Below are 16161 nucleotides of genomic sequence, written 5' to 3'. Positions count from 1 at the left end.
GTTTTGGATTGTTTATCTACTAAGGAATATGAAAGGTTAAATTTAGCTTTTCATAACAGCATTTATTTGTTTCAATACAAATGATGAACTATTTTGCCAGTTAACATCTCTATCGGATAATATAAATCTTAAAATCGATTTCAATTATAATGACTTGACTTACTAAAACATACTAACACTTCTCATTATATTTCATCTTTGTGATATCAAATAAACATATCTTTGAAATTTCAATGTTCATGCTAAATAATTTTATTTCGAGCCTTTAACATTGCAAAAGTTGTTGGGGAAGGCCACAAATTAATCGTTTCAAATGTTTATATTTTATTTAGTTTTGAGCAAAAATATTTTCCGGAATAAAACAAACATTCTTTGTGACATGTTTTAGGGCCAAAAAATTTGACAAACATTTACGAAAAAAAGATTTAATTACATTTTGGGTAAAAAAGTAATTGCATATTTTTGGAAAATTTTGTTGACACTATAACTATGTGTCTGTGTCAGAAAGCCCAAGACTACCATATCAACAATAAACGTTGTGTTCTTGGTGATATCTTTCAAAATAAGAAAGATAAACTATAAAAAACGAAAAATAGAGAATAATATTTATGTCTTGGTTACACAAATGCAAATATATTTCTGAATTGCTGTAATCACCAAAAAAGCCAATGTACATTGTTTACTCTTTTGTCACAAAATAAGATTCAGTTTGTACACATTCATATTCGGAATAATGCAAATGCTTTTTGATTGGATATCTGATAAAATCTTCTTTCGTTATAATTGCTCAACTCCTAACTACAGATACATACGTTGCAACGGATATATCATTATGCTTGCTAAATATTGAACCTCAAAACTAAACAAAAATAAATTTCATTTTAGTCGTTCAAACGTTTGTTTTTTTTGCATTGAGAAATCACACCCAGATGGAGTATAATTATGCATTGTGTTGATATCAAATATTTTTTCTCAATAATTATTAAAATCTTGATTCGACGTTGTTGGTTTTGTTTAATGGTATTGTGTCGTCAACAAAGTTTATACTGCCATTTAACAGTAGTTCATAACTGATGTAGTACCTTTGGTTTTAAATAGGTTGACAGTTTAAGAAAATGCAATGGAATATTCCGTAAGTGAATGAGATAATGTTTATGTATCTCTATTTCATTGTCATGATTGCAGTACAATATATATGGTTAATAATTTCAGGTTTGTCTTTGCTCGAAGCTGAACTGAGGTCATCAATGAGTTGACAGTGAAGTTGTCAGACAATGACATGACAGAGGCGAATGTAGAACCTTAATGAATATTGCAAACAGACATACGTATATTGTCCGTGGTCAACTGCTGTGGATATTATATGTCCCAATGACCTTGTATTGGATATGAATAAGCGTGTTGTATACGATGTTTAACGTTGTTGTTTTACTTATACTAAGGACTTTAATGTTCCAGTCGTTTATGACTTTGGCACATAGAAGAAATTGTTGTTTATATCAGTGACATTTTAAAACATATAAAACCGTATAATTTTAGAATGTTATAGTTGTCCATGCGTTGTGTGTGTGTGTGTGTGTGTGTGTGTGTGTGTTTTATTTTATTTTAATATGCATTGGTGTTAATAATCATGAATACATATTACTAGACCCTTATATCTACCCAGTTAGAAGATTTAAATACACAAACATAATGGACATGTTTAGATTGTTCTGTTTAGAATGATCACATTTTAAAAAGCTACAACGTTTCATAAAAATAATACAACGGGAACTAAATTCATATGAGAAGCTGTCAATGCTTCAATTAAGACCTTGTCCGAACACTCAATACTTACATCTAAAAACATCCTCCACGGCATAAACATAGCGCCACAAGACAAGAAATAGAGGCGTCTGGTCATTGCCTGGCGCATGGTATTAATATGATTATTTTTAAATATATATGTTGTCCCAATTGTTTGGTCGTACGCGATTCAAATAGCTTAAATTTCCAGTCAGCTCGTCTATCACTGACCGTTTCAGGGTTGTAATCTCGGCATGTGATATAAAAGCTTTCAAGTGGATGAATGGTCGAACTGTGATGTTTGTACGATTAGTGTATCTCGTTCGATTTATTTTAGGCCTTAGACGTTGTATGTTAAGTAAGCTGTTGCTTAAACGTTTGACTACTTGGCTTGACCCTCAGTTTCTTGTATTGTATTATCACATTTTTTTAAAAGGCATTTCGTGTTAAGCGCAACCTACTGTAGTAATGCACTATGGGGAAAGTAGTAGATATTTACGTAACAAAAAAGCTTGGATATATAATAATTTATACAACTTCAGAGATATTTGTTGTACAATGAGTTTTTTTATGTTTAAACATTTTTTGTAGTACTTAATGCAATACAGTTATTAACGTGTATATCACTTTTACTGCATACGTGAATTCTCCATGTACTTATCACTTATACATTTTGAATGTTTATCTTAAGATATATGATACTTGTATTATACACGTCCAATCACAGTACTGTAATAAGAGTAAAGTAATTGTAAAGAAAAAGTGACAAACCATGTTATACAAAACACACATACTTTAATGCTGTTTATTACGAAATAAGCCAATTGGATAGAGGATGAATAATCTGTCGTCTAATCTTATCTTACATTGTACAATATTGTTTCGAAAGCTCTGCAAGTATGGTTCATTGCAGTCGTATAATAGTTATCCTGATATGGTGTTCAGTATTGAAACTGTTTCATAATATAATTCCTGAATGCAGTCATTGCCATAATGTGTATGCAAAAATGGATGTGAATTATAAATATGCTTTGTATTACTCGATATCATGTCTGTATTTCAAATTAACATATTAATCGGAAAATAAATACGAACATATTAAACATGCTTAGGTTCTAACTTGACCTTGAATTTTCATAACACCTACTTATTTCAAAGATATTTTGCCAATGTCTTACTTGATTAATTTGAATTTCAACGGTTTAACATGCCCCCCCCCCCTCCTGTTTCTAATATACAAAAATACATGCAAGTATATGACGCTCATGAACCTCTGTTTTAAGAAGTCAATTACCGGAGTTATTTGGTTTTATTTGGAAAAAATCGGTATAAAACTACATATATTTTGGTGTGGAAGCAACATACTAAATCTGGGCAAACTCACTACTAGTTAGGACTGTAACAGTATTCACCACGTTTTGGTGCATTATTCTAGGTGTGTCAAGACTAAAAAGAGCTAGGTTATCGCCTCCATTATTACTGCGTCGTATCATACTCATTTTGTATCGAGGTGAATCAAATCCAAACACATATAAAGATTTTAAGAGCAGAGGTGGATCCAAGCTTCGATATAAGTGGGGGCACAACTCAGAGTGACCGTGCAAATTAATAGGCGGATTAACATCCGGCTATATAAAGACAGCTCATACTGAGCTTGATATTTAAATTTAAATGACACTTGTCACTTAAAATAACACTATAATTTTAATTGAATTTAAGCAAACGCAATAAAACCTTGTAACAACTGATATAGCTGACAATGCTGAACGTATTAATAAGGAATGTGCTGGTTATAGACGGTTTAAGAGAAAACATGTTTAAGCACTATATAAAATCTCGTTAACGATAGTCCATAATATCGCCATTTAAGCAATGTTCCTAAACGTTTCTATACAAGTGGTTGCATAATAAAATATATACAGATAAGTAAATTATTACGTTAAAAAACATGGGCTCAAACCCCAACAACGGGGAAAACATACAATAACAGTCTTAAATCTTTGATTGGTAATACTATTACACATTGAGATTTCTATGGCGACAATCTCAAAAAAGCCACGTAAAATTAAAATGCTTCCTTCTATGAATTGCCTTTAACATACTTATTTGAGTCGAGGGTATAACGACACTATTTTACATGGAACCTGTCTTCTAGTATTCAAATCTTGAATATAAAATTCATGTTGTTCCCAACTCCATGCGACGAGATTAATTGACTAACACTAATACAAGTATACTGATGTATATCCTATACCATTATAGGTTAACGTAACACGTTTGATGTATTGTGTTTGTATTTATTTACTATTGACTTGTACATAATATTGTTACATGTTTATGGATGATTAGCTAGATGTTTAAATCCAAATAAAATACATTCTGATTCTGATATTCTGATTCTTCAAAGACCTTTCATTTCTTGATCAATTCTTATTGAACAAAACAGTACAAAATATCAATAGATACCTGTACATATTTATCGCCATGGTTGTCGTCAACTTTCTCCATTAAATCTGTATCTCATTGGCTGTCGATAGCATTTTACAATGTTCTTGAACGTATGAAATGAGGTCTGAGCCCTTTCGTCTTGAAGTGGGAGTCCTAATCTTGTAGCAATTTTAAAGTTCTATTCCCCCAATCTTTAATTTCCATTCGGACTTGACACTCTGAACCAATATTTCGGGATCCAGAAAAGTACTCGGATATACAGGGTCGAAATACAAAGAAGACTTTTTTTGCTTCAAATCAGAAATGTTTATTGTTATTCAGAACATTTAACATTCTTGCCATTATATATAAATATGTGACAGAAGATCATTTACATTCGTAACATATTATAAACAATTACAACAATAATTAAATCGTAGAAATATATACCTCCACAAGTGGAAGATAAAATTTGCCCGTCGGATTAAAAAAGTCGGAAACTCTATCGTCTTTACACATAGTACATATTAGGAATACATCAGTTTTGTTTGGTGGTAATGTCATGTTTTCCAGCTGTACATACAATGCATTTTGCTTGGTTTATGTTCATACAAGTATCGATAAATAATCTAGCCAAGGAGTTGGTGCAAGGATCATTGTTTGGTTTTAGTGATTACAATTATCGAAAACAAATGAGTAGGCCATGTGTATGTAATTTACAAACTGTTTGGTTTATTTTCGAAATAATTTGAATAGGCCGTTGCTTTAACGTATTCACACCAAACTTTACCTTTGAACAGGCTACGGTTCAATTGATAATTGAATAGGCCATTGTTCACTTGTCATTTGAAATGTTCATTGTTCTCTTGTCATTTGAACAGGCCAGTGTCCACTTGTCATTTGCATAGGCCATTGTCCACTTGTCATTTGCATAGGCTATTGTTCAGTTGTCATTTGCATAGGCCATTGTTCTCTTGTCATTTGAACAGGCCAGTGTCCACTGTTCATTTGCATAGGCCATTGTTCACTTGTCATTTGCATAGGCCATTGTTCTCTTGTCATTTGAACAGGCCAGTGTCCACTTGTCATTTGCATAGGCCATTGTTCTCTTGTCATTAACAGGCCAGTGTCCACTTGTCATTTGCATAGGCCATTGTTCACTTGACATTATTCAACTGCCGTTTAAATATACAATTGTTTACCTGGCATAAGGCTATCGTTCATCTTTGATTAGAAATAAGCATGGGTTTACCTGGTGCAAAATTTCCATGGTGATTTTGTGAATACGACACTAAAATAGACGCGCCTAATAATTATAATCGAGTCATTTTGGATGTTGTCACTTGGTAGAAAAACGTTAAAATGAACGCTCGTTAAGTTTCTATCTACATCATGTTTTTCATCTAATTATGTTTAATGTTATTATAACGAAAAATAAATGCTGTTAGCGTATAAATCTATTTGAATTACTATTAAAAGAGCTTCATCTTTACGATATTATGTTTTAATATATATGTGTACACATGATAAATGGCTATAGAGAAAGTCGTTTAAGTCTAGGGTCGAGGTCCTGACCGTCAATGTCTTTATCGTGTATACAAGTTAGCGCTGTATTATTTAGGGTCTTAAAGTGGGTTGTCTAAAAAATGACATCGCTGATCATTACTGTTTTTAAAGAAAACGTTATAACAATAAACCCATTAGTCAATTAAAAATTGTTGTGATCTTATGTCGTTTCACCAGCCGATGGTATGATACTGAAAATACCCTTTTACTACTAAAATGACTGTTTCATATCTTGGCGGGATAATTTTAACACATTTCTCGAAATCATCCCTGTTGTATAATACATAGTGTATAAAAGTAACTGAATATCATTTAATAGTTTAACAATATGAAGTCTAAAACACTTAATTTGAAATTTTAAACACAATCAAAAACTAAAGATGAACAACAAAGACAAAGGAGATGATGTTTATAAGCTCTTAGGTACCGATAATGTGAAATACATGCATTGGAATATATGTTTGTATTTATACCTTTCCATTAATTTACATATGTATAAACCAACTCTTAAATGTCAATAACAAATACTACAGTTAAATTCATAATGTAATATAAACTCGGTTGTGCTCGAAAACATAAAAACCTTGCGAAATTTAAGTTAAATACAGTCATTTGTGACACATACATATTCTCACTTCTTATTTACAAATTTCCTGATAACAGATCAGCAAACAAACTGTACTCGAAGATCTACATAATTATGAAAATATGATAACTGTACAACTATATACATAATCGAATGCGCTGTGTGCGGAATCTACACAAAGAACATTTACAAATATTTATTTTTTTTATCAAGTATCTGACATGATCTGAATAAAAGCGGAATTTTAACATCCATATAGTAGCCATAACTGGAAAGTAACAATATAAATGTAAACACTATGACTGGAATATACACCAGAGTGGAACCATTATACGCTGATAAGAGCATATAGACGTGAAAAAAGTATGAAAATCCTTTGTAAAAGCAGAACCCACATGAGAATTGATTCCCTCATAAACAATGTGAAAATATTCTGAAAAAGCAGGATCACATCCTCCTGTCTATTGATTTACTCATACAAACTTCGACACGTGAAACGCTTAATAATATGTACAATAACACATTTACAATACCGCAACTATTAAAGTTATGTCCATATACCCGATCATACAAGCATATTTAAGCGCAAAAGGAAGGTCTATATTTCATTTGTTCCACTTGTATAAAAAACAGTCAAACTTGTATTAAGTGGCCACCTTAGGGAAAATGTCAAAGTGACTGCTTAAGACAGGTGGCCACTTAATCTAGGTTGTATATTTCAACCAGTTGAGCATTTTTAAACGGAGATCGATCTTATATCTTAACAACCACTTACACAACCAGTATCATCAGTACTTTAATCCTTAAAACAAATGTAGATTAAACTACTTTATTTCAAAACCATGAATAGAATGCAGTAGCTAAATGATTATTCAAAGGATAAACAAAAAACACAGACCAAAAATCAGACTACAAAGTTATACTTACAGGTTCAATTTCTAAAGTAATCACTCATTTTCGTTTGCTTAACTACAGTCATTAATCTTAAGTGCATGGTCAATTCATGTGTCGACAATATCATGTCAAGCATGTCACTCTGTGACCATTGTAGAGCTAATGTTTTAATAATTGTGTTCGTCAAAATTTTGATTCTGTATTTGCACTACGTTCGTTTTCTACTAATTTACATACTTGACACGTTGTTTTGGAGTCAAACACTTATGTTTTGCCTTACTGCCAATTATAATCAACTTTAAAAATAATAACCCGCACAACACAATGTACATGTTCGTTTACTAAAAAGTATGCTTTGAAAACTAATATTGAAAGGACTACAAATCAAAACTCGTTTAATAACTTGAAGCTACAATGCAAACTGTGAATTCATAAAAACAGATGTTCTTTGTTGATACTTTTGATAATAACTTCGTAATCAAAAATGTTTATTCAAGTATCTTTATTAATTGTCTCATTTCTGCTTAAAACATTTGCCAACGTGTTTAAAAAATGACTCCTCGATAAGTAAACACGCATTGCAATCGTGTGATGTTATAGGCATTTTCAATGGAATACGGAAATATCCGAGGCTGTCATTCTTTTTCGTAATTACCTGAAGGCAATAAAAGCTCTGTATTAGAATTTTTTTTAGCGGAAGTGTCAGTAACAAGGGACAAAGATCGCTTATCAGCTTATATGGCTTCATGGATCAGAAATAAGTGACCGCGGCCGCGTTAGACAGTTGGCCGCTTAATACACGTACTTTATATGGTTAAAACGCAATGGGTGTGTGTGTGTGGGGGGGGGGGGGGGTGGAGTGACCGTTGTGAGGATGAAATTGGTGAAATATGTCAATAATGATTGAATTTATTATTGATAACTTGGATAAAGTTATCATGGATGAATGTTATTCCTAACAAGTACAAATTTAGAAGAAAATGTCAACTTGAAGTATCACGTAAACCTTTTATGTTTAAATCAAGAAGTAACTTAATATATTCATACGGCTCCGATAGTCCGTTTTACTGGCAAAACAACTTTTACGACAATTTTAACAATATTTCTAAAATTATTACTAAATGATAGCCTTTTTTTACAAACTATCTTCAGAAGCTGACTTTGTAATTGCTTTATATATATTTTATAAAAATGTAGTAATCAACCTTTAAAACAAATAAGATTACATATTGTTCTCATTCTCTTGGAATGTCTTACTGTCAAAATGTCCCACAATATCCGATCAACAAATGATTAAAGACGATGACTTTTACCAAGCATGACGCAATGTTGTTCAATTTATGGTAAACAATTTATCAAAATGGATAACTAAATATTTATAAATCAGATATCGCATAAGAGATATCGTGATATCATCACATGAACAGACGGTTGAACCCCGTTGGGTCGAACTCGCTTGGCTCGATTTCCTCGTTGACTCAAACTAGATTTAAAGGACCGATTTCTTTAAACTGAAGGTAAGCAATCCCGCTTGGCTCGATATTTCCGCTTGGCTCGAGATATTTTCGCCGGTCTTTGGGAGCTCGAGCCAATATCTCACTGTTTTTATAGCTGCGTATTTAACGTAAACTGAAATGTAACAGATTATAAAAAATTACTACAGCATTAAGCGGTTAAAACAACTTTTATGAATCAACCTTAAGTAAGGGGGTGAGAGTGGTCTAGTGGTATAGGTGTCCGCCTCTCACCCAAGAGGTTGTGGGTTCGATCCCCACCAGGGGTACTTTCTTATAGCCTCCCAAATAGGACACAGTACTGGTTTCTGCCTAGGAAACGGACTCGAAAGTGATTCTATAAGCTATCAGCTTTCATCACAATCGAGCTAAAATAAATTAGTATAAACCAACCTTAAGCATAATGAACGGATGGCTATTTGTGTTTAGGAGCTGCTTATAACCTTGATTGTTGTAACAATTGTTTGTTGGAGGTTAGTTGAACCAATAGTTAATTCGAAGAAAGCATAATGCCAGTAAGGGTGAATGCAAATGCGTCTTTAAAGAAATAACCTGAAACATTTATGTTGACGAGGTGAACTATATGGCAAAGTTTTTTTTCTTTTATCTGTTTAACTCATGCATACAAAGGATATTTAATGGCATTTCATTGCATTTTTATTCAGAAAAGGACGCCAAATTGTAAGCAAACGTTCAAATTGTCATTGAAATTGTATCCAAGTGCTGTACGCGCAAAAGTTTGATTTTGACGTGAGATAGGGCTAACATGTCTTAACAGTAAAATCTATTAATTACATTTTCCCTGTTTGAAACAGTGAAATATCAATTTCATTTCACTGATTAATCTCTATAATATACAATAAAAAGTATAAATTCCATTTTTGTCTTTTATAATTACATGTTTTAAAATATTAGTCGAATACTCCTTAAATGATAGGAATATTATATTATATATATTTCCTGTGAAATGTAATCATACACTGAATTTGATTTGTTACTTTTAAATCCAAAATCACGAAAATATCAAATAGGAAAGCAATATATTTGATTAATTTTGTCGAAGTACCGTTAATGTAACAATGATTAAAAGGTGCCTCTTTTCTTTTTAAAACAGTATGGCACTGTAGATCATTCTGTCAGATTAATATCAATGTATTAAGATGTATGTTAGCTATTAAAATCAGAAAGATCTTGTAATATGGCAGACAAAGTCATATGACTACGCACAACAAAACAACGTTCAAGAGGTTATTTTAACAGTGAGTACCTTTTATATCTTTAGAACACTTTGTCATCGATTTTTTACCATCGTTTGTGTTTAAGAACCACACAATACACATTCGTAATTTTTGTGTTTATTTTTGATGACAAGATGACAAGAGACAAGTTAAAGAAAGAAAATTGTCTACGGTGTTGCATATTTCACTATAAGACATTACATACACATGCGTTGACAAGCAGCTTGACATAGCAAACTATGATATGTGAAAAAACGCTTGGTTAAAGAAAGAGGTATTCTAAAGTGATACCAATTTTTGCATCTTAGCTGAACATTCCGTTTGCAAAGAAACATACACTGATAAAAGTTATTGCTATTATCTTACCCTTTGCTCCTTTCTTTTTGATTCACGTGTACGGCACTGAAAATATAAGGCATAATTACTGAGAGTCATTTAGCCTTTACCACTGTGATTATGTTATTCATTCCTATTGTTAAATGCTAGAATCTTATTGTTTTCAGTATTTGTATATATTTTCCTTGATGCACCAGCTAATCTGGAATACACATAACCTGTTTCAATTGTTTAGTTATTCCAGGTTGTACTCTTTCTATAGTGCTTTGGATTGACGCAAAATTCAGTTCAACAAAACGCATGATACAACTTCAAACATCAGCTAGATCTATTAGAAGATCGCTCCTAAAGCTTTGATGCAGGAAAACCCTGGACTATCAAAGAACAATTAAGAAATGCCAAGATATGCACAAAAACTACTCCATGTCAAGTTGACTATCATTTGCCTACACCTTGTATCCTAGGAGTATACAAAACACCTCAGAACTACCCAAGGCCAATACAAAAATACAAAAAATACCGTTAAAACCACACTGACGAATTTATAAAGTATTTATAAGAGCAACCAAGGACACAATTATTAAGGTCAGGGACACTCCGGGACATCCCAAGGATACCCCTCCGATACACGAGGACTTCCTGTGACTAGACAATTATATTCAATAATAAACGCAATGGATTCCTAAGGAAAATATAGAACTACCATATATCTATCTAGGGCCACCAAAAGACATTCCAATACAAACTAATGACATCTGATGGACACTTAAGGAATTAACAAAAACACAACTTGATAACGTAACATCATCGTATAATTACCCAAAGACACCATGCCACTTCACAATTGCATCCATGGGATACTCTAAGGATTACACAATACATTTCCGATGACACTTTATACTTAGGACTCTACAAAGCTACACAACACTACCCACGCATATATATGGACTATCTTTTATACATCATACTGTACATGTCATACCATACTAATCAAAGATTAAAGAAAACAACACAGAACGCACAGTGATACCTTATGTCTACCAATGTACACTGCATTATTTCCCAATAAAAACTACACAAAGACATTCAAGGACTAACAGATTAATGCATTTCTGAGGAGACATAACGACATTGATTTTTGAAAGACAAAATCTCATTCGAAGAACCTGTTTGCAAAAAAAATAAATATAATACACGATTTGTAAAGGGAATATCCGTCACAATGCTTTCTTTACTTTAGTACCCTATTTATATTGTATATTTTATATCTGAAGTAGTTTGATTTTGCGCAAAAAGAACACTTGAACATACCAGTTCACAAACTATGAAACACGCGTTCTATACTCAAAAATTATATTGTATTGCCTCCACTAAACTTAATTGGGTGTAACAATTTGTTGTACATACCAAACAATAAATAAAGACGCTAATGTAAATCAACACGGCTGTGCCACACACAATGGTAGAAATAATCCAGTCCGTCATTGCTCTTCCCCTTTGCATGATCGTCGTTGTTTCTGTAGTCGTTGTTTGCAGGGAGATGGTTGTAGAGGTGGGATTGGTCTCAGCTGTGGTAGTTGTGAAAGCAAAGTGTGTATATAAATAATTCGATTACAACAAAACATCGATATAAATAATGGAAACGACATGGATAAACAAAGCTGACGACATTATGACGTAAGATCTCCGTCGATTGCCCACCCTTCATTAAAGAGGTTTGTGCGCTATAACTATTTGAGTAAACGTGAGCTTACTTCGTATCCCAAGGTTCGGTGGGTTACAAATTAGCACAGGGTTACATTTAGTAAGCTCTTTTTTTCATTTCAAAGTATGTAAATAAATTCGCGCTCCTTATAATGAACCTCTAAGGTGAATTTTAACAATCAATGCTGGATTTGTTATTGTATTTTGGACACATGTTTATTACAATGGATAGGTTATATGTATAAATGGATGCACATCCGTGACACATATACACTATTCCGTTCTACTTCGATATTCAAATCGAACCCATGTTATGAAAATTATTTAGCTTTGAACTTTACGTTCTAAGACGACGCTTTGCCTACATCGATTTTCGTAATGTAATAAATTCCAAGCAAATGTTATGATCACATTCATATATTTTACAATGTATCATGAGGTATTCAGGTCTACCAATCATTCACATCGAGTTACATCGAATATGAAAGTTTAATTAAGCCATCTTGTAATTGATTCCTGAACATTCCTTGGGCTTCATGAATCCGTTCAAAACGTAAAGAAAATGTTATCTACAAAAATTGATTCCCCCCACCCCGATCAAAAGTAACTCTCTCCAATATTGATCTAACATTAGATTCAAATAACATTTAATAAATGCAACGAAGGCTCACGAACTTTACGAAATTCCTCCTTATTGCATATCTGAAAGACGTCATTGATAGGTATTGAAACTAAATGAGTGTGAATTAATATTTAGAATTAATGATTCTGATTTAAAAACGCCCGAAGATATAGAGTTCAAACTCAAAACATAGACATTTCTGCACGGCAATTCTACAATCTGTTCTTTTTAATAAATTAACACAAATATATTAAATTGCTATTATTTAGAATAAGTCCCTCAAAAATTATCATACCTTTAATTAATCCATCAGTCAGTGTCGGAGACGAATCGCTTAAAAAACAAAGCATATACGTCAACAACAATTGTCATATTGTGTCAGGTAAATGAGGAACATGAATAAATTGGATATACGTTTTAAACTTGCATTCCATGGATTTCTTAGGTTGCATCGACTAAGGAAGCAAAACTCATGCTCATAAAATCAAATGAGTACACAACTATTTTAAACGGTTATACCTCAAACCATTGTTTAACAACTATGGTCGCCAATATTATTATCATAATAACCTGCAAACAAAAAACACAAGCCACACACGTTTTGGAACCAGATGGGTATATAGCTTACACCAATGCAATACATTTTGATAGCACAAAGAAGAGGCGCCAGCAATTGCTTTTTATCATTCAAATAAAAACGGCCAGAATATACAATATGTGATCTGAATAACAGCAAATGTTGTTGAATGCATTAGCACCATACCAACTATTTTTTATTATCAGACCCACTCAATATCAGTACTCTCATTCAATAAACAAAAAAGGACCACTTCGCAAAAACATTTCACTCAGTAAAACAAAACGTGTTATCCTCACATTTACATGGAGGTAATGTTTTGATAATATTATTTTCATGGTCTTCCAGACAAAATGGAATGTGCATCCATTTGCTAAGGAAACGCCAACATTGATTTTATGGTAATGATCAAGTTCCAAGTTATTTACTAAACAGAGAACAACCAAGTACAATAACAAATATCGCGTTGAGAAAGAGCATATTTAAGCAATGAAACTCATGAAGAGAGCATCGCATACATTTCCAAGTTAATATTAAAATGAAATTCCTCTACCTGTATACGTGACATATGTCATGACTGAAATACGAGGTGTGATCCAAAACTTTAATGCACGCCGAATTTCATTTATGTATATTAATGTATGCTTTTAATATATGAGGTCAGAACAATCTGATTTTCTTTAATTATATAAAAAATAATATGTTTGTTTATAACGTTTTACACATTTAAAATAATTGTTGAAAAATATTTTAAGACACTGTAAACAAACTGTTTTCAAAAATAACTAACTGATCACCTTTTGTATGTGTTATCGTAAGTATTAAGTTCAGTCTTTGAAAACGTGATTCCATCCTGCATTCAGATTATCGTTAATGCAGGGGTTTCAAGTCAGAAAACCCATTCGTCCGATGAAGTTAATCAACGAATAAATATAGCGTGGCCTAAACAAAATATTGACCTTGGAGAAAATATCACATGTACACAGAAACTGGGTGCGTATTTCGAACTTTTGAACATATGAAATAAAGTCAACGTTTTATAACTTACCTTTTGTCTGTAACATAAACAACGATCAATGCAACAAACACCGCAGCAGACACCAGACCGAAGGCTATAGCTATTATCTTCCAATGTCTAATGGCAAATGACCGATTGTCTGTTTCTGACTCAATATCGTTCATGTCATGGTTATTATTCGACGTCATAACCTTTGGGTCTTGTTCAGGCCCAGGTGCGATATCATTCGTTTCTTGGTCAAGCGCTGACTGTATACCAATCGTGTCATGGTCAGGCTTTGACTGGTTACCATTCGTGTCATGGTTAGGCTCTGACTGTTTACCATTCGTGTGTTGGTCACCCTCTGACTGTATATCATTCGCGTCAGTATCCTGCTCTGTCGTTGTAACTGGTGTCTCTAGGATCGGCTCTGATGTGATATCATTCGAGTGTTGGTCATGATCTATCTTCATATGTTCAGTGTTGGGTTCATCTTTGACTTTTGCATCTGCAAAAAAGTAACCAAAAGACAAGGTTAAGAGAAGTCATGTAAAAAGTTTATATAACAAATATTTACTAAGATCATAATAGTTAGTTAATTGATACATACACTTTCATTTGAAAACTAGGGTAAGAATTCGCTATGTCGAATTCGTTGGGACCTCGGGAATAACTTCGAGATAACGAAGATTATGTAAGACCGAAATGCAAAATATTATGTTTTACTTAACCCAATAGCAAGTTTATTTATTTTTTCGATGTATCCAGGACATCGATCAAACATAGTTCGGCATAGAGAGTTTCGGTTGTATCTCAAAAGCAATGTTTTAACCAAAATCTGATGCTATGATAATAGGTAAGACAGTTGTCGTGGACATGAGTGTGTACACAAAGTATCAGTTCATGGTAACACATTACTCAGTTCAATAATCTAAGATCAATTTACCTGTTTTCAAATTTAAAGACTCGTCCTTTTTCTTACTGAAATCATACGAAAACATGCTGTAAACAATAACCCGAAATGCCTTATTAGCAGTTTTACAAGAAATCTTGGCAGATCAATTATGTTTCACAATAACACAGTCCTTCATTCTTAACAAAAGTAGCTTTTGATACCATTGATTACACATATGATGTTTTGTAAATTTCAATGCATATATGAACGTGTTGAACGTGGCAAAATCATTTTAAAGGTATCGTGTTAATGGAGTAACTTGCTTACATCGAAAGCTTCTAGATTATTGCAGTTTTATTCTTCCCTTTCCGTACACATGTAGCAAATAAACATATATTAAAACATATGGCATTAAAATAAACATGAACGTTATAGTAATTTTGTCTTACCTTGCTTCACAACATTTCAATACAATGGTCATAACTGTGGTAATAATTGTACAGAGTGTACCAACAACGGCTAACACGATTTTAAGGAGGTCACGAGCATTTTCGTCTTCAGAATATGCTGGTTGGGTTGTGGAATCAATACAATCTGGAACGAAATGTAGCATGAATTTATCCAAGTTCACTCTCCATATACAACCACCCGAAGTACTAAAGTACGATATCTTTTTTTGTTGTTGGTTTGATGAAATTATCATCGATACCATTATTTTTGCCTTGTTCTTATTTATTTTGGCCTCTTCTGTAAATGGCTTATGTTAAAAGTCAATTAAGGGCGCAATTTGTGAACACCAAAACGTCGCTTGAATGAACAACATAATTCAAAAGCTTTTCTTTTATTTAGTTAAATATTCTAGTGGAAAGCAATGGCCTTATGCTGAAAGCAATCGAGATCTACAGGCTCAGTCTACTTATGCTGCTACTGTTTTATGGCAGTTAAAATAAATCATAAACTTTGTTTTTCAAAAAACATTAATTGGCACACACTTCAGTGTTTTGAGATGCTTGATAATAT

The 16161-nt window shown here is 32.8% G+C and overlaps 1 protein-coding gene across 1 annotated transcript; it reads right to left on the bottom strand.

Annotated features, from left to right (window-relative positions):
* Positions 1-8733: 8733 nt before the first annotated feature.
* On the bottom strand, positions 8734-15699 carry LOC128221740 (uncharacterized). Its single transcript, XM_052930341.1, has 7 exons — positions 15591-15699; positions 15193-15227; positions 14298-14754; positions 12968-13005; positions 11754-11914; positions 10377-10412; positions 8734-8887 (listed from the first exon to the last, which is right to left on the bottom strand). Exons 1-7 carry the CDS (start codon positions 15620-15622, stop codon positions 8864-8866), a joined length of 783 nt encoding a protein of 260 aa, XP_052786301.1. The 5' UTR covers positions 15623-15699; the 3' UTR covers positions 8734-8863.
* Between the last annotated feature and the right edge of the window lie 462 nt (positions 15700-16161).

The sequence above is a fragment of the Mya arenaria genome, chromosome 16 (genome assembly GCF_026914265.1).
Source record: "Mya arenaria isolate MELC-2E11 chromosome 16, ASM2691426v1".
Classification (NCBI taxonomy): domain Eukaryota; kingdom Metazoa; phylum Mollusca; class Bivalvia; order Myida; family Myidae; genus Mya; species Mya arenaria.
Note: the sequence above shows the minus strand (reverse complement) of the source record. Positions and strands in the feature narration are given on the sequence as shown.